The sequence below is a fragment of the Arvicanthis niloticus genome, chromosome 16 (genome assembly GCF_011762505.2).
Source record: "Arvicanthis niloticus isolate mArvNil1 chromosome 16, mArvNil1.pat.X, whole genome shotgun sequence".
Lineage (NCBI taxonomy): Eukaryota > Metazoa > Chordata > Mammalia > Rodentia > Muridae > Arvicanthis > Arvicanthis niloticus.
This window is the reverse complement of record NC_047673.1, coordinates 16878068-16902673: the sequence shown is the minus strand read 5'-3', so window position 1 is coordinate 16902673 and position 24606 is coordinate 16878068. Positions and strand designations below refer to the sequence as shown.

Below are 24606 nucleotides of genomic sequence, written 5' to 3'. Positions count from 1 at the left end.
TATTTTAAGCTGTCTTTATATAAAAAGCTTCTTTTAGTAGCACCAAGTAGAACCTTACTTTTTATGTAGCCTGGCTGCTTGCTTGCATTGCTGCATTTAGATTAATAGGCCAACTCAGATAGAACATTGAGTGTTTGTTCCTCTGGCTTCCAACTTTGAGTACATGTGCATAAGTATGCATATGTAAGTGTGTGTGGTACCTTGTACATGTTTACAGTGCATGTGCATGTGGTTTAAGTCTTCTGGTCATGAAGGGTTTCAGAGTTTGAAGATCTAAAACAGGCTTTATTTTGCTTTCACTTCTAAGTGATAAGCATGTTTGTGTGGCATAGGCATGTATTCATGGGCATGGCCAGAAGCTGATGGTTTCTTCTTTGATTTCTCTGTGTCTTGTTATCATTATTTTTTTTTAACCTGTAGCTCAGTGATCTGGTTGGACTGATGGCCAATGAGCTCCACAGATCTCTGCTTCTCAAGAGCTGGGATTACAAACTCATGCTGATGATACCAGATCTTTATGTGGGTGCTGAGATCTAAACTCGGGTCCCCAAGCTTGGCCAGTGCTTGGCTGACCAACCCAATCTCTATCTCCTTGATCTTATTTATTTATTGCTTTCAAAATGTTTTCCCTGGCTATGTTTAGCATTTTTAATTTATGGTCTATTAAAGTGATTGCTATTCTGCTTTCTTGCCTGAACTGTCTCTAATGATGAATTTGTAATTATACTTACATTTGTGATTTTGTACATACGTCTTCTAGTTTCTGCCTTCAGGTTTACCTTTGTCCCTGATTTTGAATAATTTGGTGGTAATGTATATCAATATGGTTTTCTTTATGTGTCGTCTTTATGTGCTTGAGATTTGTTGGACTTATAGTTTTGTTTTTAAGTAGTTTTTAAAATATATTTTTAATATTTTTACATCCCAACCACAGTTTCCCCCCTCCTTCCTCCCATCACCTGAGCCTCCCTCCACCCCACTGCCTCCCCTCTCCCTCAGATCCCTCCGCGCCCCCCACCCCTGTGTCTTTCCTCAGAAAAGAACAGGCCAACCAAACATGACATAACATATAATAAAAGTCATAACATACAATAAGAGTCAGCACATACCTTCACATCAAGGCTGAACAAGGCAACCCAGTAGGAGGAAAAGGATACCATGAGCAGTCAAACGAGTCAGAGGCAGCCTCCATTCTCACTGTTAGGATTTCTGCAAGCACACTGAGCTACACCTGGGAGATGTTCTCAAACGCCCAGTGGTACACACTTGACATTCTCAAAGGCAAGGGCAAGAGGTAAAGGCTGGAACTAGTGTCTGAAATCATTCAGTGTGGGTCTTCGTTGTCTCCCTCAGACTAACTCATTTTATGATTTCCCTTTAGACCTTCTCATTATAGTAGGTGGGATAAAAATACGGCCTAGAAAATAGAACTTTGTAAAGAATTCCGGCAGATTGTGTACACACTGAGAAGTTCCCTTCATTAGAAATCATCTCATGGGAATGGAGAGATGTCCCAGTGGTGAAGAGTACTTGGCTACTCCTGCAGAGCACTCAACGCCCACATGTTGGCTCAAATTGTGTGTAATTCCAGTCCCAGGGAACTCCAATGCCCTCTTCTGTCCTCTGAGGGCACAGGCACACACATGGTGCACATCTGTACCCATAGGCAAAAAATTCATACACATCAGTCATTTGAAAAGTGGGCATAGTGCTGGTTGTTACTCATATCAACTTTAGTCTACCAACTCTGCCCCACTAACACAAGTATTATAGTAGGTAAACAAATTAGTCATTATCACTAGACCGAAAGGGACCTTTTTCATTGAACAAGGCATATCCACAAATGAACAGATGTGTGTAAACAAGTGTTCTTGAGCCTGGGATAGTGAGCATGGCTCACAACCCTCCCTGCATCCAGCTGTGGAAGCACTTTCTGATAAACACATTAATGTTGCACTGTGTCCTCTGTATCATCCTATGGAGGTCTTATGCAATGTGACCACCTCACGAGTTTCACTCAAAACCACCCAGAGCCTTTTCTTTTACAATGGGGGGGGGGATGTGGAGGTGGAGGTGGAGGGGTAGGGGTAGAAGTAGGGGTAGGGAGAGGGGTGGGGTAGGGGTAGGGGTAGGGTAGGGAGAGGGGTGGGGTAGGGGTAGGGGTAGGGTAGGGGTAGGGGTAAGGGTAGGGAGAGGAGAGGGAGGGGAAGGAGAGGGAGGGGGAAGGGGAGGGGGAGGGGGAGGGGGATGGGGAGAGAAGAGGGGGAGGGGAAGTGGGGAGGAGAGAGGGGGAGGAGAGAGGGGGAGGGGGAGGAGAGGGGGGAGGAGGGGGGGAGGGAGAGAGAGGGGAGGGAGAGAGAGGGGAGGGAGAGAGAGGGGAAGGGAAAGAGAGGGGGAGGGGGAGGGGAGAGAGAGGGGGAGGGAGAGAGAGGGGGGAGAGAGGGGGGAACGGAGGGAGAGAGGGAGAGGGAGAGAGGGGGGAGAGGTGGGGAAGAGGGGGGGAGAGAGGGAGGGGGAGGAGGAGGGGGAGAGAGGGGGAGGAAGAGAGGGGGGAGAGGTGGGGAAGAGGAGAGGAGAGAGGGAGGGGGAGGGAGAGAGGGGGGAGAGAGGGAAGGGGAGAGAGGGAGGGGGAGGAAGAGAGGGGGGAGAGAGGGAGGGGAGAGAGGGAGGGGGAGGGAGGGGGAGAGGGAGGGAGGGAGGAGAGGGGGAGGGAGGAGAGGGTAAGGGAGGAGAGGGGGAGGGAGGGAGGGGGAGGGAGGAGAGGGGGAGGGAGGGAGGGGGAGGGAGAGGGAGGAGAGGAAGAGGAAGAGGAAGAGGAAGAGGAAAGGAAGAGCCAAAAATGTGTCCCTGGAAGTAATCCTCTATGTTTTCTTCTAGATAAAACCGGTTGATACAGTATGTAGAAGGTCCAAAGATGAGTGTGACTTTGTGGAGTTCTGTAATGGGGAAGATGCCTATTGTGTCGCTGACACGTATGCACGCAATGGGCAATATTGCAACTCAGGTGAAGCCTTCTGTTATGGAGGAGTTTGTCAGACTGCCGACAAGCAGTGTATGGGCTTGCTTGGGAAATGTAAGTACCACAATATTGTTCTAAAACTCCATTATCCCAATGCTCATTATTCAATTCCTCAGGACAAAAATATGTCACCTAGTAACGGCTGAAGTCTCACTTGGCAATCATTAATTTCAAGGGTAACTCCTCCTCCTCCTCCTCCTCCTCCTCCTCCTCCTCCTCCTCCTCCTCCTCCTCCTCTTCTTCTTCTTCTTCTTCTTCTTTTTCTTCTTCTTTTGGTTGTTTGTGTGTCTTTTGTTTCCGAGAGACAACACAAAGGACCCCTGAACTGACACTGGATTCCTAGCTGTTTAGGGAAGAACTTGCTAGCAGAAATGCAGCTTTCCCGCAGTTTTGCATCTGATTTTGTGGTGATGGCGTTTAGTTTAAATGTAAAGAGTCTGGGTTTCTAGCAGAGCAAAATAGGCCTTCAAGAGCCTGCCGATGAAGAGAAGCCCTCTGACATTTGACAACTCAGTTGATTACTTGAGTGTTGAATTTTTTTTTTCCTGCATGGAAAAAAAAAATAGATTGTCTGAATGGATGGAGTTCATGTGAGCTGAGAGAAAGAAATTTCATTCTGAATTCACAGTCTGTACCACTAACCCTACCATAAAGGCATGGCTTTAAAATATCATCATGTTCCACTAAAGGATTTATCTCTGGCCAAAATGTGTGATGCCATTATAACACACTTATATTAAAAGAATGGCCTGGAACTTTGTCACAGAAGCCAGGCTGGTTGGCCAGGCAGCTCCAGAAATATACACCTGTTTCTCCCTTTCATCTTGCTACCACTGGAATTACATATCCAGGTTTTTATGTGGAGACAGAGATTCAAATGCTACTCCTTCCCTGTCTAAGGGAAGCCTATGACCCACTGAATCATCTCCCTGCCCATAACATCACTGATTTTAAAGAAATCTGATAAAGATGTATTGTGAAGGCATTTAGGAGCTCAGGGTGAAGTTTGTTGCTGCAATTACCACCAGTGTCATGGAATGCTCACATGTCCTTCCCCCCCCCTTTGAGGTTGATCAAAGTGGTACCTTATGCCATCTATATTACTGCCTAATGACATAAAACAGACACTTTAATGAGTGAGTCATTTTTATTGTATGTGTCCCTGTGAGTGCCTGTACGTACATGTGTACTACATGTTTGACTGTAGAGTCCAGAAGAGGATGTAGGTTTCCTGGAACTGGAGTTGCATACAGTTGTGACCCTTTGTAAGGGGTGCTAAGAACTGAAATCGGGCTCTCTGCAAGAGCAGTCAGTACTTTTAGTCACTGAGCCATCTCTCCAGCTCCTGCCTGAGCCTTTGAGTTTTTTTTTTTTTTTTAATATTAAACACAGGATCAAACATTCTAGACCACAAGGAGGATAAACAGTTCAATAAATTGATGAATAAAAGGAAAATAACTGGATAGCGAAGCATCTTCCTTCTTCTTTTGACTGGTATCTGTATGATAGCTCCCACAGATTAAGTTTTAGTTATGAAATTAGTGCCATCTTCTAGCTCTTCAGTGTGTAACCTTAGTCCAGGCTATACGTATCTAGGCCCACATAGGTTGAAACATGTTTCAACTTCATACCAGAAAAAGTATCTGTAGACCTGCCATCTTCAACCAGAGCTTATTTTATTGAGCTGGGTCAGATTTCAGTGACAGAAACATTTTTCTGGACAGAGGAGACACCCTCTCAGCTCGTCTTTATTTGCTTTCTATACCAGATATCTGGAACTCACTCTGTAGAGTAGGCTGGCCTGCAACTCAGAGATTAACCTACCTCTGCCTCTTGAGTGCTGGGATTAAAGACGTGGGCCACCACTACCTATTGTTTATTGATTGTTTTAAGACAGGCTCTCATACTGTCTGGGGGTAGCCTGGAACTTGCTATGTAGCATGCTAGGCACCCTCTCTACCTGCAGAATGCAGAATGCAGAATAAAAAAGCAAGAGCCAAACAAGAACTGTTATTCCCGGCAACTTGGTTCTCAAATATGGACCATACCTCTCAGGATCTCTTCTGAGATCATTCTCATAGCAGGCAACGGCAGTTGTATTCCCAGAACTGTGTATCCTGGAGTTTCAAGAGCCATGATAGCTCAGAGCACAGCTGGGAGGAGCCCGGGTCTACCTGGAAATGTTCCCTGCAGCAGTTGACAGTTGTCTCCTTTCTTGAATTGTCCCCTTAGGTTTAGGTAGACCTCAGTTTAAAGCCTATGAAAATCAAGACAGAAATACAAAAGCTGCTGACCTGTGTGGGCCTAAATCCCTGCCCCTAGGACACCAGAAAAATTAAATATCTGAAGATAGGTCAATCTCCCGGGTGGGTCAGAAACAAAGAAAATCTTGGCCTTGGGAGACTGGGATTGGGTACTTCACAGAGTTGTGGTGTTCCAGGAATTATGCAAACAAAGCCACCAGGCTTGTTATCCTCAACCTCAAAAACCTAGAAGGAAAGGGTGCTGAGGTTGTAGGGTGAATCCATGAAGCACATTAAAACAGTGGATTTCAACCTGTGGATCAAGATATCTCTTTCACATGGGTTGCCTAAAACCATCGGAAAGCACAGATATTTGCATTACAACTCATAACCATAGCAAAAATGTACAGATTTGAAATAGCAACAAAAGTAATTTTATGTTTGGAGGTCACCACAGCATGAGGAACTGAATTAAAGGGTCTCAGCATTAGGAAGGCTGAGAACCACTGTGTTAGAGCATTCTGTGTTTGACTGCTTTAAGATCTCTGGGTCAGGGCTGTGGTAGCAGGGTGTCCAGGTCAGAGAGCCGTCACAGGGTGGCTCTCACTGCTCTGAAGCCAATATGCTGTTTCCCTCTTAAACAAAACAAAACAAAACAAAACAAAACAAAACAAAACAGCCAAAAAAAAAAAAAAACCCTCAGTGATTTATTCACAATAAAATATAATCAGTGAGCGGCTTACGCTTGTCATCCCAGTATATGTGGGAAGCTGATGCAGGATTGCTGTCAGCTTTTCAAAAAAAAAAAAAAAAAAAAAAATCAAAATTGCATGAAGATGTAAGTTATCTTGGTTATTGGATTTTTGACTATCCCTTTAAATTTTGTACCATCCAATCCTTGTCCAGGGCTAAATTAGATTTAGAGTATTGGTTAAATTAAGACAATCTTAACAGAGACTCATTGCTGTTGTTGTTTTTTTGCTTTTTTTTTTTTTTAAAAAAAAAAAAAACAGGGGACTCTTTTCAAGTAAAGAATTACTATTGACAGTTGTAGATTCCCTTCACACATGTATCTACACATAGGAATTATGCCCCTCTGGAGGTGACATTTGTGATCAGTTCCTATAGGTATGAGAAGATAGGTGAAGAGGGGTCTCTTGCCAGTGAATAGCACATGAAAGCAACTGATCTGAGTTCTTATTCTAAATGACTGACAAGAACAGTACAACCTACCCTTCAACCTCCAACTCAAAGTGACAGGGACAGCTGGTACAGGTAGTTGAATTTTTTGCTATTTTTTATCACTAGCCATGATTCACACCCTCGTCCCCAACCTCTGCCCATAGTTGTGCTGGTTTCTATACATGACTGGTCATGTCCTTTCTACGTTAAAAATTCAACACCCCTTTTATGCTCATCAGGGCATAAAGGCATGGGGACTCTAGTGCGGAGCACAGGAGGGAAGAAGCCCAGCCTAGACTGTACCCTGGACACTTGGCTCAGTGATAAAGAATGAACTGAATTCCGCCCCACCCCTACCCCTACCCCAAGTAAATAAAGAACTAGGGAAGAAAACAATTCAAAAGGAATAGAGAGAACCACATTTGGCCCTCCTCTTAAAATATGAAACATCTAAGCCTCTTTTCCGCTCTCTCTTCCTTCCTTCTTCTTGATGAGTACTAGGCTGGGTTAGAGCCCAAATATCTCTTTGTAAATATCTCAATCCTGACAAGGTTTTGACCCTAAGGGATCAGAGTACAGTTCCCAGTCTGACCCTCTCAGTTCCACAGTATGAACTGAATACTTAATCCATCTTAATTATTTTTGTCTTTCCCTTCAGATGTGAGAGCGGGTTCCTTCCAATGCTTTGAAGAATTTAATTCCAGAGGTGACAGATTTGGCAACTGTATTAGAGGCTATTGTGCTTTCCAGTATGTATTTAGAAAATTATACTTAGGTTTAGAATATTGATTCTCAAATCCCAAAATGTATTCTGAGTGAAAGACAGTGGAGCAATACTTTGCCAGGTTTCCTTTGTCACATGATCTCACCTGAACAGTCACTGTCCCTTGCTATGGGAACATTTGTTCAGTGCCTACAATGTTAAAGGTGCAGTGACCTTAAAAATAGCCTGTAGTTCTGGTGAAACAGACATTGTGTTAGATAGTTTTATGTATTATATATTTATGATAAACATGACATACCTCACAAAATATATTTAATAAGAATTATCTTACTTTACTTACAAGACAACAACAACTAAAAAACAAACAAACAAACAAAAAACTCAAAACCCATGTAAGTCACTGGTAATTTGTCCAAATTTTAGTAGCTAAAACAAAACCTAAAGGAGCTGTCAGTGTATCATGGTTATCAATTTTCATTTTACTCCTAAATTGCCTCATTCAAGAAAAAAGTCATCTTCTAAGTTATACTAAATTTTTATGAAGAAAAAGTGTTCAACCTGGATTTAAATTAAGACGACATTATTTTTTAGCGTGGAGCATATTATGTTAAAGAAGAGTACATTTTATTTTCATGTTGTGTAGGGAGAGAAGACAGAAATCAAAGGTTTAGGGAAGTGGGGGGGCTTTGCTGACTTTCCTAATGTGACCCTTAATTGCTAACTTGTTTATAAGCTACTTATTTAAATAGATGCTAAGAGAACTTTGCCATGATGCTTCCAGAAATGCTCTCTGTGGGAAATTGATCTGTACATGGCCATTCAAGAGGCTATTTCTGAAAGCCAATATGTCTGCGGCTTACGGACAAATCCGAGATGACTTATGCATCTCTCTGCATAAATCCTGGCAGATACTTAAGCCGACAATGACAACATATGCCGATATGTCGGACAGAGATGAAACATTTGTAGCAGATGGCACAATCTGTGGCCCTGATATGGTAATTTGAGAGAGACTTTACGTTGATTTTAAATTATTTTTCTTTTGCTGTTCATATTCATTTTGACACTGTATCAAGCACTGTATTTTCTACAATTTCTTCACTGTGGTAAAATGCTAATAACGAACACTCCCATCTTCATCACCCAGAGCTGAGTAATTTAGTAGTACCAAGTTTATTCCCTATGTTAAACAGCCACTATACCATTGTGCAGCTCTGTAATGTAAAGGTTATTCTTGGGGGTGGGGTGTGAGGTGTGGTTCTTCACCCCTTTTGCTTCCAAGTCACATTCTGTCTAGCCTATTTTAGCTCTTGACTAAACGAAATGGCAGAGACCTGGTATTTTTATTAAAAGGCTTCACACACTAAGCTGGGCAGTTTCTGAGCTAGTCCAACCCTCTATGCTGCCTACTTCCCATCCACGTGGTCCTTTACTGGTATATGAGTCTTTCCCTGACTTACTCTGGTCCATACATGTCCTCATGGTTGCTTTCTCATAGTGAGCAGTCTTTCATGGCAAATTCTCCTGATCCATCCAAATGGTCTCTCCACACTTCCTTCCCTCCTCTTCCTCCTCTTCTGTCTCTTTCTGTGACACCACCCCCCACCCCCACCCCCCCACACACACTGGAATTGAAAGTCTCGCCCTATACTCTTCTGCCCAGTTAATTGGCTGATCAGCTCTTTATTGACCATAATCAGAGGTGATGGAAAATAATTTTTACATAACATTGTGCCCTGAGATGCTTGACCATGCCAGTGTCTGGACTCCAACCTGAGTCTGAACACAGAAGTCAGCATCTGAACACATAGTGCACAAAACCATCCCCCAACCTTGTAGTCCTCTCATCTCATAGAACTGAAACTCTACCTATGAGGCTACTTTTCATTCCCTTCCACAGGTTTTGGGATCCCCTGTGATCACTATAAACATGGCACAGAAGTGGATCCATTCACTATTTGCTGGTTGAATTATTCCATCCAGCTGAGAGCCATAGGAACCATCCACACTGTAGAAGATGTTACCATTTCTATCTTTTTTTGAGGCTCTGTAGTATCTCACTGTATGTATATATCACATATTGTCTATCAACTCATCGGCTCCTGGCTACCTGGGTGCTTCGTTGGCTGTAAATAGTGCTATGGGATTAAAAATGTTTGAAGGGATACAATCTGTCATGGCAGAAAGAGCTATCATTTGGGAGAATACCACAAAAACATATAAACACCACCATGGCATTCACTGTATCATGAGGCATCTGGTCATATCGTATCCATATTCAAGGAGAGAAAGGAGGGTTGACAAAAGAGAGAGGGAACAAGAAACAGAAGGAGGAATGCTATTTGTAAATTATTAGTCTTGTATCTTAGTCCCAGCAAAACCAGTAAACACCAGCTTCCAGGTTCCCCACGCCATCAGCAATTCTTCCTATTATTGGCTTTTTGCTAGCAGGCGTCCTACTGGACATCAGCTGCTGTCTTGGTTTGTGTTCAGTGGATGGTTGGTGCAGTGGTGCCTCTCTTTAGGTCTCATTGCACATTTGTATACCTTAGTTGGGAAAAATAAAATTTTAATTCATTGGCCCACATACAATGGTGTCGTTGTTGAACTTACCGCGTCTCTGTTCTGAAAGTTGATACCTTGTGAGGCACATGATTTTCAGATACTTTGTGTGTTGCCTGTTTAGAGCATTGATAGCAGGTTAAATGGACTTTAATTAGTGTATAAGGCAATGAATGCCATGGTGGTGTTTGTATAAGTATGTTTTTGCAGGGTTCTCCCAAATGATAGTTCCTTCTGCGTTGATACCTCTCCTTTGCTCTAATGTTCCTTACCTTTCAATCTCATTCTTTTCTTTTATAGTTTTCTTTATACTTTAATTTCTCCCACCACACACATGCACATGCACACACATACATGTGTTTGAGCATACACATACAAGCATATTATGTAAATTTAAATCTCGATTCTGAACATGAGAGAAATTGTATGGTGTTACTCTTTTGGTTTCTTTTCCTTGTCCTGGTGGTACTTTTAGTTCCATCCATTTTCTAGCAGATGCCATACTTTAATTCTCCTTGATAACTTAATGAAGCCTCCATCCCCTGTGTCTGTTTACCACATTCCCTTCCCTTCATTTGTTGCTGAACATGTGGGTTTGGTTCATGTGGTGGTTTGAATGTAATGTCCTTCCAGTCTCAGGCATTTGAAAACTTGGTTCCCAGTTGTGTGTCTGGAGAAGCCGAGGAGGTATGACCTTACTATAGGAAATATGTCACGTATAGTACGGCTTTGAGAGCTTAAAGACTTTAATCTCAGGTTTGTGCTCTCTGCTTCATGCTTGTCGTGTAAGACATAGACTTGCAGCTTATTCCTTTCACCATGTCTGCCTACTGCTATGCTTCCCTACCATGGTGGTGATGGACTTTTATCCTAGAATTGTGAGTTCAAACCCAAACCCCCAAACCCCCAAACCCAAACCGACCAACCAAATAAAACCTTAGTTCTATAAGTTGCCTTGGCTTTGGTGCTTTATGATAGCAGTAGAAAGGTAACTAAAATATTCCTTAGTTGTTGCGAAGAGTGTGCCTGGACATATGAAGATGCAAGTATCTCAGGACTATGGTGACTCATAATTCTTCAGGAATATGCCTAGGCATGCTAAAAGCTGCAAAACTTGAACTTCATAAGCTAAGTAGCACAACACCGAATTATCAGAACAATAAATGTACTAACAAGTTGTATAGGTAGTTATCAAAGGGAGAAACAGAAACAAAGACAAATATTTGAAAGACTTTAATTTATGTCTTAGTTGGGGTTTCTGTTGCTATGATAGAACACCATGACTAAAGAAACTTGTGGGGGCAAGGGATCTTTCCACTTGTGTCTCCACAGTTCGTCATCAAAGGAACTCAAGCAAGACAGGAACTTAGAGATGGGAGCTGATGCAGAAGCTACACAGGGGTGCTGCTCACTGGCTTGCTCCTCATGGCTTGCTCAGTCTGCTTTCCTATAGAACCCAGGGCCACCTACTCAGGGATGGCCCCTCCCTCAATGGGCTGGACCCTTCACTATCAGTCACTGATCACTGTAGGCTTGCCTATTGCCCAATCTCATGGAGCCTTTTCTTAATTGGGGTTCCATCTTCCCTGGGATGAGCAGACTTTCCCGCTCATATGTTAAAGCACCTTGTATTTAGAAACAACTTATATTAAACTGTGCTACATAATTGTAATATGTTGCTGAGAGCTGTTTTTGAGTTTGTTAGTTTGTTTTAGCATCTTCCTATCTCTCTCTCTCTCTCTCCTCTCTCTTTTTAAAGAACAGATATTGGTATGTACTTTGGCTTTGTTATTAGGTGAATGCTGACCTCACAAAATCAGTTAGAGAATCAGTTCAACCCTTTCTACTTTTAGTAAGATTTGCAGGAGGACCATTGGTACTTCTTAAATATTTGTTAGAATCTGTTGTGAAGCCAGAGCAGAGGGTTTTCTCTGTAAGAATATATTTGATTACTGATTCCATGCCCTTACTAGTCCCAGTCAGGGTTCTATTTGGACCCGCTGTGTGTTCCTTGTATAGTTGTATTAGGTCACTGTGAAAATATTCCTGAGGGAAACAGCTTAAAGGTGGAAGGATATTTTTTATCTATCTATCTATCTATCTATCTATCTATCTATCTATCTATCTATCTACCTATATATTCACCCACTCACCTGTCCATCCATCCATCCATCATCCATCTATCCATCCATCCATCCATCCATCTGTCTGTTTTATGAGTTTAGACATTTCAGCCTATGATTGGCAGTTTCATTGCTGTGGTCTGAGGTAATCTCTTTCTAGTTGGGAAGCAGAGATAACGGAAGCAGAAACAAAGTACAACCCTTGTGGTCATGCCTCTAGTGACCTGGTTTCTTCAACCAGGTCTGATCTTCTAGCTTCTACCAATACAAAATGATGCCATCAAATTATGAGTCCATGAATGAATTGATCTCATTCTGAAAGCAGAGCCTGTGTGATTCAGTCATCATCTCAGAATTCTTCCACTGGTCTCTTAAACCTTCAACACACAGGCTGATGTGGGATGTTTCAGATTCAAAACAGCAATTCTTAACAGGTTTTGTGCTTCTAAAAGTTGGTCCACTCTAACAACATTATCCAGTTTGTTTGGCAAAAGGTTGTCCCTACATTCTTATTTCAGTACAGTTGTTAGTAATGTTCTGATTTTTCATTTCTGATTGTGCTTATCAGAACTAAACATTTAAAATAATACTTGCAATAAAAGGCTTTGTCAAGTTTGTTCTTTTTAAAAGAAACTCAATGTTTAGTTTTATTGACGTTATTGTTTCTATTTTGTCTCTCTATACCCTAGTTTTTGATTCCTTATTCTTACTACTTTGGGGTTGCTTCCACTTTTTTTGAGATTTTTTTTTAATTGGTAATTTTTATTTACATTTTTATAATATTTTATATTATAATAAATATATATTATATTTATATATTTTTATGTATAAATATATAACATATTTATATATTATAAATATATAATAATAAAATATATTATATTATTATATTATATAGTAATGATATAATAATATAATTATTTACATTTCAAATGTCCCTCTTCCCTGTCTTCCCTCTGCAACACCCCCATCCCATTCCTCTCCCCTTTGCCTCTAAGAGGGTGCTCCCCCACCCACACACCCACACATTCCCTTCTCACCCCTCTAGCATTCCCCTATGCTGGGGCATCAAGCCTCCACAGGGCCTCCCCTCCCACTGATGCCAGATAAGGCCATCCTCTGCTACATATGTAGCTGGAGCCATGGAGCCATCCATGTGTACTCTTTGGTTGGTGGCTTAGTCCCTGGGAGCTCTGGGAGGGTGGGGTCCAGTTAGTTGATATTGTTGTTCTTCCTATAGGGTTGCAAACCCCTTCAACTTCTTCAGTCCTTCCTCTAACTCTTCCATTGGGGTCCCTGGGCTCAGTTGGATGGTTGACTATATTTTCATCTGTCTTAGTCAGATGCTGGTGGAGCCTCTCAGAGGACAGCCATGCTAGGCTTCTGTCTAGGAGCACTTTTTGGCATCAGTAAGTGTTATGGTTTGGTGTCCGCAGATGGGATGGATCCCAAGGTGGGGTAGTCTCTGGGTAGACTTTTCTTCAGGCTCTGCTCCATCATTTTGTCCCTCTATTTCTTTTAGACAGGAGCAATTCTGGGTTAAAATTTTGGAGATGGGTGGATGGCCCCATCCCTCAGCTGGGGGCCATGACTATTTAATGAAGGTGGTCCTTCAAGTTCTATCTCACCTCTGCTGGGTATTTCAGCTAATGTCATCCACATTGGGTCCTGGGAGTTTCTCATTTCCCTGTCATCTAGGACTTTCTAGTGGTTCTCCCCATTCTCCACTACCCACTGCTACATATTTCTATTTATTTTCCTGACCCTCTGGACTTCTCTCCCGTCTCTTCTCATACCTGATCCTGCACCCCTTTTCCCCCCTCACCTCTCTTTCTTTCAGGTTCCACTCTCCCTCTACCACTCATGATTATTTTGTTCCTCCTTCTAAGTATGATTAAAGTATCCACACTTTGGTCTTCCTTGTCATTAAGCTTTATAGGGCCTGTGAGTTATATTGTGGGTATTCTGAGCTTTTGGGCTAATATCCGCTTACCAGTGAGCATGTATGTTGAACATTTCTTTAGGTGCTTCTCAGCCATTTGAGATTCCTCAGTTGAGAATTCTTTGTTTAGCTCTGTACCCCATTTTTAATTGGATATTTTATTTACATTTCAGATGCCGCCCCCTTTCCCATTCCCCCCCCCCCAGAAAACCCCTATCCCATGCCCCCTTTTCCTTTTTGCTTTTATACAATTTTTTAAAATGTTAATCAAAGGCTTTATAAGTTTCGTAATGCTCAATCAGAAGTGTAACGCAATACCCAACCTAGATATATAAACTATCTTTGACTGGTAGAGACACATGAACATCTGCCTTCATGCTCTCTCTCTCTCTCTCTCTGTCTCTCTCTCTGTCTCTCTCTGTCTCTGTCTCTCTCTGTCTCTCTCTGTCTCTCTCTGTCTCTCTCTGTCTCTCTCTCTCTCTCTCTCTCTCTCTCTCTCTCTCTCTCTCTCTCTCTCTCTCATCACCTAGCTTCTCCTCTCCATCATCTTCTCCTCTCCTTACTCCGTCTCTTCCTCCCGGTACTTCTTCCCCCTTAGCTCCTCCTACATAACATCCTTCCTGTTAAAATAAAATTTTTCTCTCACAATAGAATTAGAGCATAGTTATGCCTATTTGTACCAGTGAGGTACAAGATAGTCCTAGTACCCAGTCCATCATTTTGTTGACTAACCAGAACCTCTGTCATCTCTCCTAACTAAAACATTTAGTTTTGAACCTGGCTTTTTTCTTGGCTTTAGAATGAATGTCAGCTGAAAACCATCCACTCAGATCTTTTTTCTCAAAGTAAATAGCCAGGATTGGCTATGAGACTATAGGTCTTCAACCCCGTCAGAAATTCAGAATGACTGAGTTAACTGAAATTATGGGAAGCACTAAGCATAGCTTCTAAAACTTAGCCAATTTATAGAGACCACTGAACACCTGGACAGTCCCTATACTACCGAACGTTGGAGCATCAAATCTTCAGCCTTCTGGCCCAGAATCATCTGACAGACCTTAGTGATGCAGAATTATTAAGGGCTGATTACTCTGTCTAGGCAGATATAATCAGTCGACTATTCTGCCTGTGTGTCCTTTTCTGGACAGTAATTTGTCTGCAGATGGAAAGAGGCAATTCTTGCCTAGTGGCTATCTCCCCACAACTGGAGTAACTCTGAGGATGCTCAATTTCTTCTTAGAATCCAAGACAGGAAGCTATCAGGAGCAGACAGGTCTCTAATCAAAATGAACATTAATATAGAAATGTTTGTAACGTCAATTCTATGGACTTCTGACGTTTTGAAAACCAACTATCAATGTAAGGTAACCTGGACTGTTGTTTGTTAACTCCTCTCAGCTATTTCTAAACAAAATATAGAAAACACCCTAACAATAAACTCAAAGCCATGAATTTGCTATAGTCCCTTAACTCACAGGCTAACCATCTCAAATCAGTTAAAAAAGTTAAAGAAGGACTGGGTCTAAGCCTTGTATTCCTAAATGTGTTATACAGGCACAATGCCCATGAGAGTATCAATATTTATCTCCCTTTTATATCAATAAGAAGCTCTCTGTACCCCATTTTAATAGGATTATTTGGTTCTCTGGAATCTAACTTCTTGAGTTCTTTGTATATATTGAATATTAGCCCTCTGTGGGATGTAGGATTGGTAAAGATCTTTTCCCAATCTATAGGTTGCTGTCTTGTCCTATTGACAGTGTCCTTTGCCTTATAGAAACTTTTCAGTTTTATGTGGTCCCATTTGTCAATTGTTGATCTTAGAGTATGATCCATTGGTGTTCTATTCAGGAAAATTTCCCCTGTGCCAATCAATGTGTTTGTGGCTCTTTCCCACTTTCTCTTTTATTATATTCAGTGTATTCTGGTTTTATGTGTAGGTTCTTGATCCACTTGGACTTGAGCTTTGTACAAGGCGATAAAAATGAATCGATTTGCATTCTTCTACATGCTGTGACTGCGAGTTGAACCAACACTATTTGTTGAAAATGCTGTCTTATTTTCCACTGAATGGTTTTAGCTTCTTTGTTAAAGATCAAGTAACAATAGCTGTGTGGGTTTAATTCTGGGTCTTCACTTCTATTCTATTGATCTAGTTGTCTGTCTATGTACCAATACCGTGCAGTTTTTAATCATTATTGCTCTGTGGTACAGCTTTAGGTCAGGGGTGGTGATTTCCCCCCAGAAGCTCTTTTATTGTTAAGAGTTGTTTTCACTATCCTGGTTTTTTTTGTTATTCCAGATAAATTTGAAAATTTCTCTTTCCATGTCTGTGAAGAATTGTGTTGGGATTTTGATGGGGATTGCACTGAATTTTTAGATTGCTTTTGGTAAGATGGCCGTTCTTCTATGTTAATTCTGCTGATCCATGAACATGTGAGATCTTTCCATCTTCTGAGATCTTCTTTGATTTCTTTCTTCAGAGACTTGAAGTTCTTGTTATACAGATCTTTCACTTGCTTGGTTAAAGTCACACCAAAATATTTTATATTATTTGTGACTATTGTGAAGGGTGTCGTTTTTCTAATATCTTTCTCAGTCCTTTTATTCTTTGTGTAGAGGAAGGGTACTGATTTGTTTGAGTTAATTTTATATACAGCCACTTTGCTGAAGTTGTTTATCATGTATAGGAGTTTTCTGGTAGAATTTTTGTGATGGTTTATGTATACTAGCATATCATCTGCAGTAGTGATATCTTGACTTCTTCCTTTCCAGTTTGCAGCCCTTTGACCTCCATTTGTTGTCTAATTACTGTAGCTAGAACTTCAAGTACTATATTGAATGAATAGGGAGAGGAGAGTGGGCAGCCTTGTCCCTGATTTTAGTGGGATTGCTTCAAGTTTCTCTCCAGTTAGTTGGATGTTGACTACTGGTTTGCTGTATATTGCTTTTATTATGTGCTATGAATTTTCCTCTTAATACTGCTTTTGTTATGTCCCATAAGTTTGGGTATACTGTGCCTTCATTTTTGTTAAATGTGCCTTGAATTCCTGATCTTTCCAAGACTTCTAATTTGACAGGTATTGTATTTTTTTAAAGGCTTTTCCCACACCAAATGACATGATCATGGTTTTTTTTTTTTTTTTTTTTTTTGAGTTTTTATAGTGGATTTCATTGATGAATTTCCATATATTGAATCATCCCTGCATTTGTGGAATGAAGCCTACTTATCATGGTGAATGATCATTTTGATGTGTTCTTCGATTTGATTTGTGAGAATTTTATTGAGTAAATCAATCAATATTTATAAGAGAAACTGGTCTGAAGTACTCTTTCTTTGTTAAGTCTTTTGTGGTTTATTTATCAGTGTAACTGTAGACTTATAGAACAAATTAGGTAGTGTTCCTTCTGTTTCTATTTTGTGAAATAGTATGAAAAGTTTTGCTATTAGGTCTTCTTTGAAGGTCTGATAGAATTTTGCACTAAAATCATCTGTCCCTGGGTTTTTTTTTTGGGGGGGGGCACTGGGAGACTTTTAATGTCTGCTTCTGTTTCATTAGGGATTATGGGACTGTTTAGGTGGTTTATCTGATCCTGACTTAACTTTGGCACCTGGTATCTGTCTAGAAAATCATCTATTTCATCTAGATTTTCCAGTTTTGTTGAATATAGGCTTTTGTAGTAGGATCTGATGATATTTTTTAATTTTCTCAGTTTCTGTTATTATGTCTCCCTTTTCATTTCTGATTTTGTTAATTTGTATACTGTCTCTGTGTCCTCTAGTTAGTTTGGCTAAGCGTTTATCTATCTTGTTGATTTTCTCAGAGAACCAGCTCTTAGTTTCCTTGATTCTTTGTATTGTTCTCTTTGTTCCTACTTGGTTAATTTCAGCTCTGAGTTTGATTATTTCTTACCATCTACTCCACTTTGGTATATTTGCTTCTTTTTGTTCTGGAGCTTTCTGTAGTGCTGTTAAGCTGCTAGAGTAGGATCTCTTCAGTTCCTTTACCAGGGCATTTAGTGCTACGAATTTTCCTCTTAACACTGCTTTTGTTATGTCCCATAAGTTTGGGTATACTGTGCCTTCATTTTTGTTAAATTCTAAAAAGTCTTTAATTTCTTCCCTGACCAAATTATCACTGAGTAGAAAGTTGTTCAGCTTACATGAGTATGTGGGCTTTCTTTTGTTTTTGTTGTTATTGAAGATCAACCTTAGTACATGGTGATCTGATAGAACGAATGGGATTAATTCAATCTTCTTGTATCTGTGTTCAGATTTGTTTTGTGTCTAATCATATGGTCAATTTTGGAGAAGGTACCAGGAGGTGCTGAGAAGAAGGTATTTTTTGTTGTTGTTGTTTTAGAATGAAATGTTCTGTAGATGTCTGTTAAATCTATTTGGTTCATAACGTCTGTTAGTTTCACTGTGCCTCTGTTTAGTTTCTGTTTCCATGATCTGTTCATTGGTAAAAGTGGGGTGTTGAAGTCTCCCACTATTATTGTGTGAGGTTCAATGTGTGGTTTGAGCTTTAGTAATGTTTCTTTTATAAATGTGGGTACCATTACATTTGGGGTATAGATGTTCAGAATTGAGAGTTCATTTTGGTGGATTTTTTTCTTTGATGAGTATGAAGTGTCCTTCCCCATCTTTTTGATAACTTTTGGTTGAAAGCCTATTCGATTGGATATTAGAATAGCAACTCCAGCTTGTTTCTTGGGACCATTTGCTTGAAAAGTTTTTTTCCAGACCTTTACTCTGAGGTAGTGCCTGTCTTTGTTACTTAGATGTGTTTCCTGTATGTGGCAAAATGCTGGGTCCTGTTTACGTATTCAGTCTGTTAGCCTATATCTTTTTATTGGGTAATTGAATCCATTAATGTTGGGGGCTATTAAAAGACCAATGATTGTTGCTTCCTGTTATTTTTGTTGTTATAGGTGGAATTATGTCTGTGTGGCTATCTTCTTTTGGATTTTTTGTGAGAATATAAATTTCTCGGTTCTTCTTGGGTGTAGTTTCCTTGTGTTGGAGTTTTCCTTCTATTATCCTCGGTAGCACTGAATTTGTAGAGAGATATTGTGTAAATTTGGATTTGTCATAGAATATCATTGTTGCTCCATCTAAGTTGATTGAGAGTTTTGCTGGGTATAGTAGCCTAGGCTGGTATTTGTGTTCTCTTAGGATCTGTATGACATCTGCCCAGGATCTTCCAGCTTTCAGTCTCTGTTGAGATGTCTGGTGTAATTCTGATAGGTGTGCCTTTATATGTTACTTGACCTTTTGCCCTTGCCACATTTAATATTCTTTATTTTTTCTGTGCATTTGGTGTTTTGATTATTATGTAGCTGGAGGATTTTTTCCTGGCCCAATCTATTTGACATTCTGTAGGCTTCTTGTGTGTTTATAGGCATCTCTTTCTTTAGGTTAGACAAGTTTTCCTCTATCATTTTGTTAAAGATGTTTACTGGCCCTTTGAATTGAGAATCTTCACTCTTTTCTATACTTATTATTCTTAGGTTTGGTCTTTTTATTGTGTTCTGAATTTCCTAGATGTTTTGGGTTAGGAGCTTTTTGCACTTTGTGTTTTCTTTGGCTGTTGTGTCACTGTCTTCTATGTATCTTCTACACCTAAGTTTCTCTGTTCTATCTCTTGTATTCTGTTGGTGATACTTGCATCTGTGGCTCCTGATCTCTTTCCCAGGTTTTCTATCACCAGGGTTGTCTCCCTTTGTAATTTCTTTATTGTTTCTATTTCCAGTTTTAGATCTTGGATGGTTTTGTTCAATTCCTTCACCTGTTTGATTGTATTTTTCTGTATTTCTTTAAAGGATTTATATGTTTTCTCCTTAAAGGCTTCTACGGGTTTACCTGTATTCTCCTGTATTTCTTTAATGAGTTATTTGATGAGTTATTTCTTTAATGATTATTTGATCATAATGAGATGATAGAAGACCTCCTTAAGGTCTTCTATCATCTTCATGAGATGGGATTTTAGATCAGAATTTTGCTTTTCAGGTGTGCTAGGGTATCCAGGGCTTGCTGTGTTAGGAGAACTGGGTTCTGATGTTGCCAAGTGACATTGGCTTCAGTTGCTAATGTTTTTGTGTTTGCCTTTGCCATCTGGTTATCTCTGGTATTAATTGGCCTTGCTGTCTCTGACTAGAGCCTGTTCCTCTTGTGAGCCTGGTTATATTGGGCCTCCTTGGATCAGGCTGTCTGTGGGTATGGGAGGTGTCTGGCACACCTGATTTGTGAGCCTGACAGTGGCAAACCTCTTGGGAGTCAAGCTGACTCTGGGTGTGGGCAGGTGGGGGCTGCTGGAGCTCATGTTCTGCTCCCTGGTGTAGTTATGGACATAAAGGAAGGTGTGTCTCTCTGGCAGAACAGGAGGTTCTGTGTCCTCTGGGACCCAGGAGGGATGGGGGGGGGTAGTTAACTTAGGTATTAAGGCTGGGGCAAACCACATGTGAGCCTGATGGTGTCAGAACTCTTGGGGGGAAATCAAGTTGTCTCTGGGTGTGGGCAGGGTGGGGGTGGGGGCTGGAGCACAGGATCTGCTCCTGGGTGGAGTTGCAAACCAGAAGCTATTTTTTTTTTAAAGTATGAGGGTCGGTTGTTAATTTGAGTTCTGTTAAATAAATCACTTTGTAGTGTTACTTTCCCCATTCTCTATTGTCTGCTTTTCCCTTTATGTGGTAGTTTGAATGAAAATGTCCTGCATAGATAGACTCATGTGTTTGAATGTTTGGCCCATAGAGAATAGCACTGTTTGGAAGTGTGACCTTGCTGGAGTAGGTGTAGCTTTGTTGGAAGAAGTGTGCCACTGTGGAGATGTGCTTTGAAGTCTCAAGTGCTCAAGCTACACTCAGTGTGGGACACAATTGCTTCTGCTGCTTGTGGGTCAAGATGTAGACCTCTCAGCTCCTCCTCTAGCACAGTATCTGCCTGGATGCTGCCGTGTTTCCCACCATGGCAATAATAGACTAAACTTCTGAAACTGTAAGCCAGCCCCAATGAAATGTTTGCCTTTATAAGAGTTGCCATGGTCCTGGTGTCTGTTCACAGCCATGAAACCCTAACTGGGACCCTTTGTAGGGCTGGTGCAGTCTCTCACATTTATAGATCAGGGTCTGTTGAATCAACCTTGCTGTTGATCTTTGTATTAATTACTTTTTTGTGATGCTGTTGCAAAATATCTAACTGAGGCAAAGTTAAGTTAGTAAGAGATAGACTTGTGGTAGTTAATACTGAATGCCAACTTGATAGGATCTAGAGACATTGAGGAGACAACTCTCTGGTCATATCTGTGATGGGGATTCTACACTGGGTTGAGGTGAGAACACTCACCCCACTCTGAACAGTGGGCTGAATTAAGAAAGAAGGAAAGGAAGGAAAGAAGGAAGGAAGGAAGGAAAGGGAAAGGAAAGGGAAAGATGGGTTCATTTTTGGCTCACATAGCCTGTCATGGTAAGGAAGTGGCATGGTTGCAGTTGGTTGCACTGCATCAGTGAATCAGGAAGCAGAGGATGCTGGCTGCTTATCATTAACTCTCTTCCTTTCTCCCCTTCCCTTTCCCTTTCCCTTTCCCTTTCCCTTTCCCTTTCCCTTTCCCTTTCCCTTTCCCTTTCCCTTTCCCTTTCCCTTTCCCTTTCCCTTTCCCTTTCCCTTTCCCTTCCCTTCCCCCAAACAAACTAGTCAATTACTACAACTTTAGCTTCAACTGAGTTTTCAGAAATGGACAGAATGCATCTGGAATGTTTGCCAGGATATCATAGGGACCTGTAGCCAGGTTCCTAAGCATCGTCCCTGCAGCCACATTGCTCATCCTCCTCTCAGCATGCTGAGCTTCAAAATCCACACTCCATAATGACATTCTCAGCCCTGCCTATAACATCCCAAGGATCTTCTAGCTCCTAGCTCCCAGGCTCTTCCATATACCTCCTGTGGGTCACTTTTAAAGGCCTACAGACAACCTTATAACACCAATAACTCCATGTCTGATGTAAACTTTATGTGCTAGTTACTTTTGATGAAAGCTCATCACAAAGATGATGTATTTGTAAGCTCTCACTTACTGCATAGCATATAGCCTCCCTCCATGTGTGATGAAAACTGACATTACCCCCATCTTTCTAAGAGGACTTCTTAAGATAGATGGTTTGAAAATAAGACTCAGAAGTCCTTGTATGATTTACAATCTGCAGGCATGAAGCTCATTGCAATGTATAACAATTACCATTTTGCTTGACCACATTCTCATAGATTGGAATCCCAATTATGGGTAATATGATTTCTGATTTTTCTAAACGTATCTTGTGTTTGGTCCATGTTTTCAATTTCATGGACTGCCTGCCTATTTTTTGTTTTCTATGTTTTTTCTAATCTTTGTTTTGCTTTGCTTCAGTTTTGTATGCGTACAGAATGCAAAGAAATTAGATTTTTCATGGATACGCAAAAGTGCAGTTCTGAAAGTTGCAACGAACATGGAGTAAGTATTTATCTCAGCAATATGGCTTTAACAATCCAATAAGAAGACATTGTAACTGACTTTTTTTCCCACTTTTATTGTATATGGTGTCATTTATCAAATATATCATTAATTGTATTTTACTTTATGATATGATGTATTATACAATATATAACATAATATGATTACATATAAAGATAATAAATATATTATATTTACTATATTTGTTATAATTTGTAACTCCAGCTTTCTCTTCTTAAGGAACTTGCCAACTAGTCACAGAATATAGATCTGGGTATGTAAAATGTTTAGTGAATATGTGGAGTGGAGAATGTTGAGGGAGTGCATTCTTGTGTCGCCACAGAACTATACAATCCTCTGCTTATAAAGATAAGGCAAGAGGCAGCAAACAGATGTTATTAGAAAAGTCATTGCCAGACTCACTAGAATCTGGGCTGTGCTGTGAAGCTAGGAAGTATTAAGTGACAAGACAATTAGCTGGATATTACTGGCAGCTGTGGTACTTGGGTGTGCTTCTAGGGAAATTGACAAAATAGATAAATAAAAAAACCTGAAAAAGATAGCTACAGAAACATAAATATATTCTCCAAAGTATGGACAATTATAAGAGGAAACTTGGTGAATTTGTATTTAAACTAAATTTCCTAGAATGCAGTGCTACGTGGTACTAAGTTCTTTTTAATCTGTCCAGGTTTGCAACAATCTTGACCATTGTCATTGTGATACGGGATATTACCCTCCTTATTGTGAGGGTCGGACAGGAGAGTTTGGAAGCATTGATGATGGACACAAATATTATGTTAAAGGTTAGCATTCTTAAAATTTTATTTATCAAATGTAGCACGTTAGAGGACAAGTTAAAGATCCAACTCTTTATTACATAGTAACTAATGTAGCACGCAGGGTTTTTCAGAAGGTTAAAAAAGTGGACCGTAAATTCTTTTCCTCTTAGTACTGAGATTTCACATTAAGATCAAAGCATGCCCAGTGTCAGCAATTTTAATGTAGAAATGTAATTCATATAATTTGAATAGCTGATTTTAGTTGTTAGCATTGCATTGTCTTCAAAAGTAGTTCTTGTTTGGAATAGTATTAGCTATTCCATTGATTCTCTCTCTCTCTCTCTCTCTCTCTCTCTCTCTCTCTCTCTCTCTCTCTCTCCTCTCTCTCTTTCTTTCTTTTGAAATCTTCCAGACTGCCTTTTCTTCCAATTGACTTAAAAATTGGATGTCGTTTTCCTGCTCTAATGGTAATATTTGGGGATTTCTTATTTGATATCCTCTTTCCACTATGCCTGCATAGTGTCTTAGGATGAAAAAAACATAGGTGAGGCTTGGAAAAGTAAGGCTTCCTTAGCTGGAGCTGGTATCCAGCTCACTCAAAATGACAGGGCATTTATAGAAGCCTTGACCTCCTTCTTTTTGAGGCTTTACAAGGATTTGTAGAAGTCTTGGATGGACTTCTCTATGGGTGTTACAAGATGATATACAACCATATCAAATGACATGTTAGGCTAAAATAAAAGTATGATCATTTAAGATATGACATATAACCATAATACAGTATACATATTATATATATTGTTCATTACATAAATATACACATACATATATATCTATACATTTTATTTCATAGTATATGTGAAAATAGATGTTTTTGACTTATATATTATTCTCTATTGAGTGCTTTTGAATCAAATAAATGTAATCATTTAAACCAAATAATAGAACTAATTAATAGTATGTGTTGCGTTATAGACTTATCCGATGGGGCTATATACCACACAGTTGTTTATTTTCTGCTTTTTGACCGGCTGTGGTTTTCATAATAGTCTTCAACCTCCAAAGGAAGCTTCTTTGATTAGTATATCGAGAGCTTCCCTCATCTTTGAACATGAAGATAATTATTAAGGAAACAGCTAGAGATTATACTGATTTGGGGAAGCTCTATCTAGGTTCCAGAGCCTCACCAGCTATGGGTAGTTGGGTAGGTTTACAGTCGTAGGCATAAATCTCCTATAAAGCAGGCCTTATATTTAATTAGATAGCTGTAGATTATTTCCACTATTGTCCCTTTAGCAATATTTTGTTATTTTGGTCATTATTGTGGTTCACAAGCTTTATAGCTTATGAACTATTGATTGCTGCTTTTCCTTTGGAAGTTTGCATTGTTCCCTTGGTACCATAAGAGTTAGTCTTCAGATAGGATGCTTCTGGACAAGATCCAGCTCTGTTCCTCCAAGCCTTGTATCTGAAGACTGTAAATAAAGGTTTAGAAATTGTTATAACTGATTCCAGGCTGGAGAAGGGGAATGATGTAGAAAGG

At 40.3% G+C, this 24606-nt stretch overlaps 1 protein-coding gene across 3 annotated transcripts in view; it reads left to right on the top strand.

The window, feature by feature from the left end:
* Positions 1 to 24606, top strand: part of LOC117721752 (disintegrin and metalloproteinase domain-containing protein 5-like) — a 77880-nt gene that overhangs the window by 27900 nt on the left and 25374 nt on the right. For all 3 annotated transcript variants that reach the window (XM_076913918.1, XM_076913919.1, XM_076913920.1), the window contains exons 14-18: positions 2878 to 3073; positions 7103 to 7193; positions 7950 to 8166; positions 22198 to 22281; positions 22973 to 23087. In XM_076913918.1, the coding sequence (XP_076770033.1) occupies positions 2878 to 3073; positions 7103 to 7193; positions 7950 to 8166; positions 22198 to 22281; positions 22973 to 23087 (703 nt within the window). The remainder of the gene's footprint in view (positions 1 to 2877; positions 3074 to 7102; positions 7194 to 7949; positions 8167 to 22197; positions 22282 to 22972; positions 23088 to 24606) is intronic.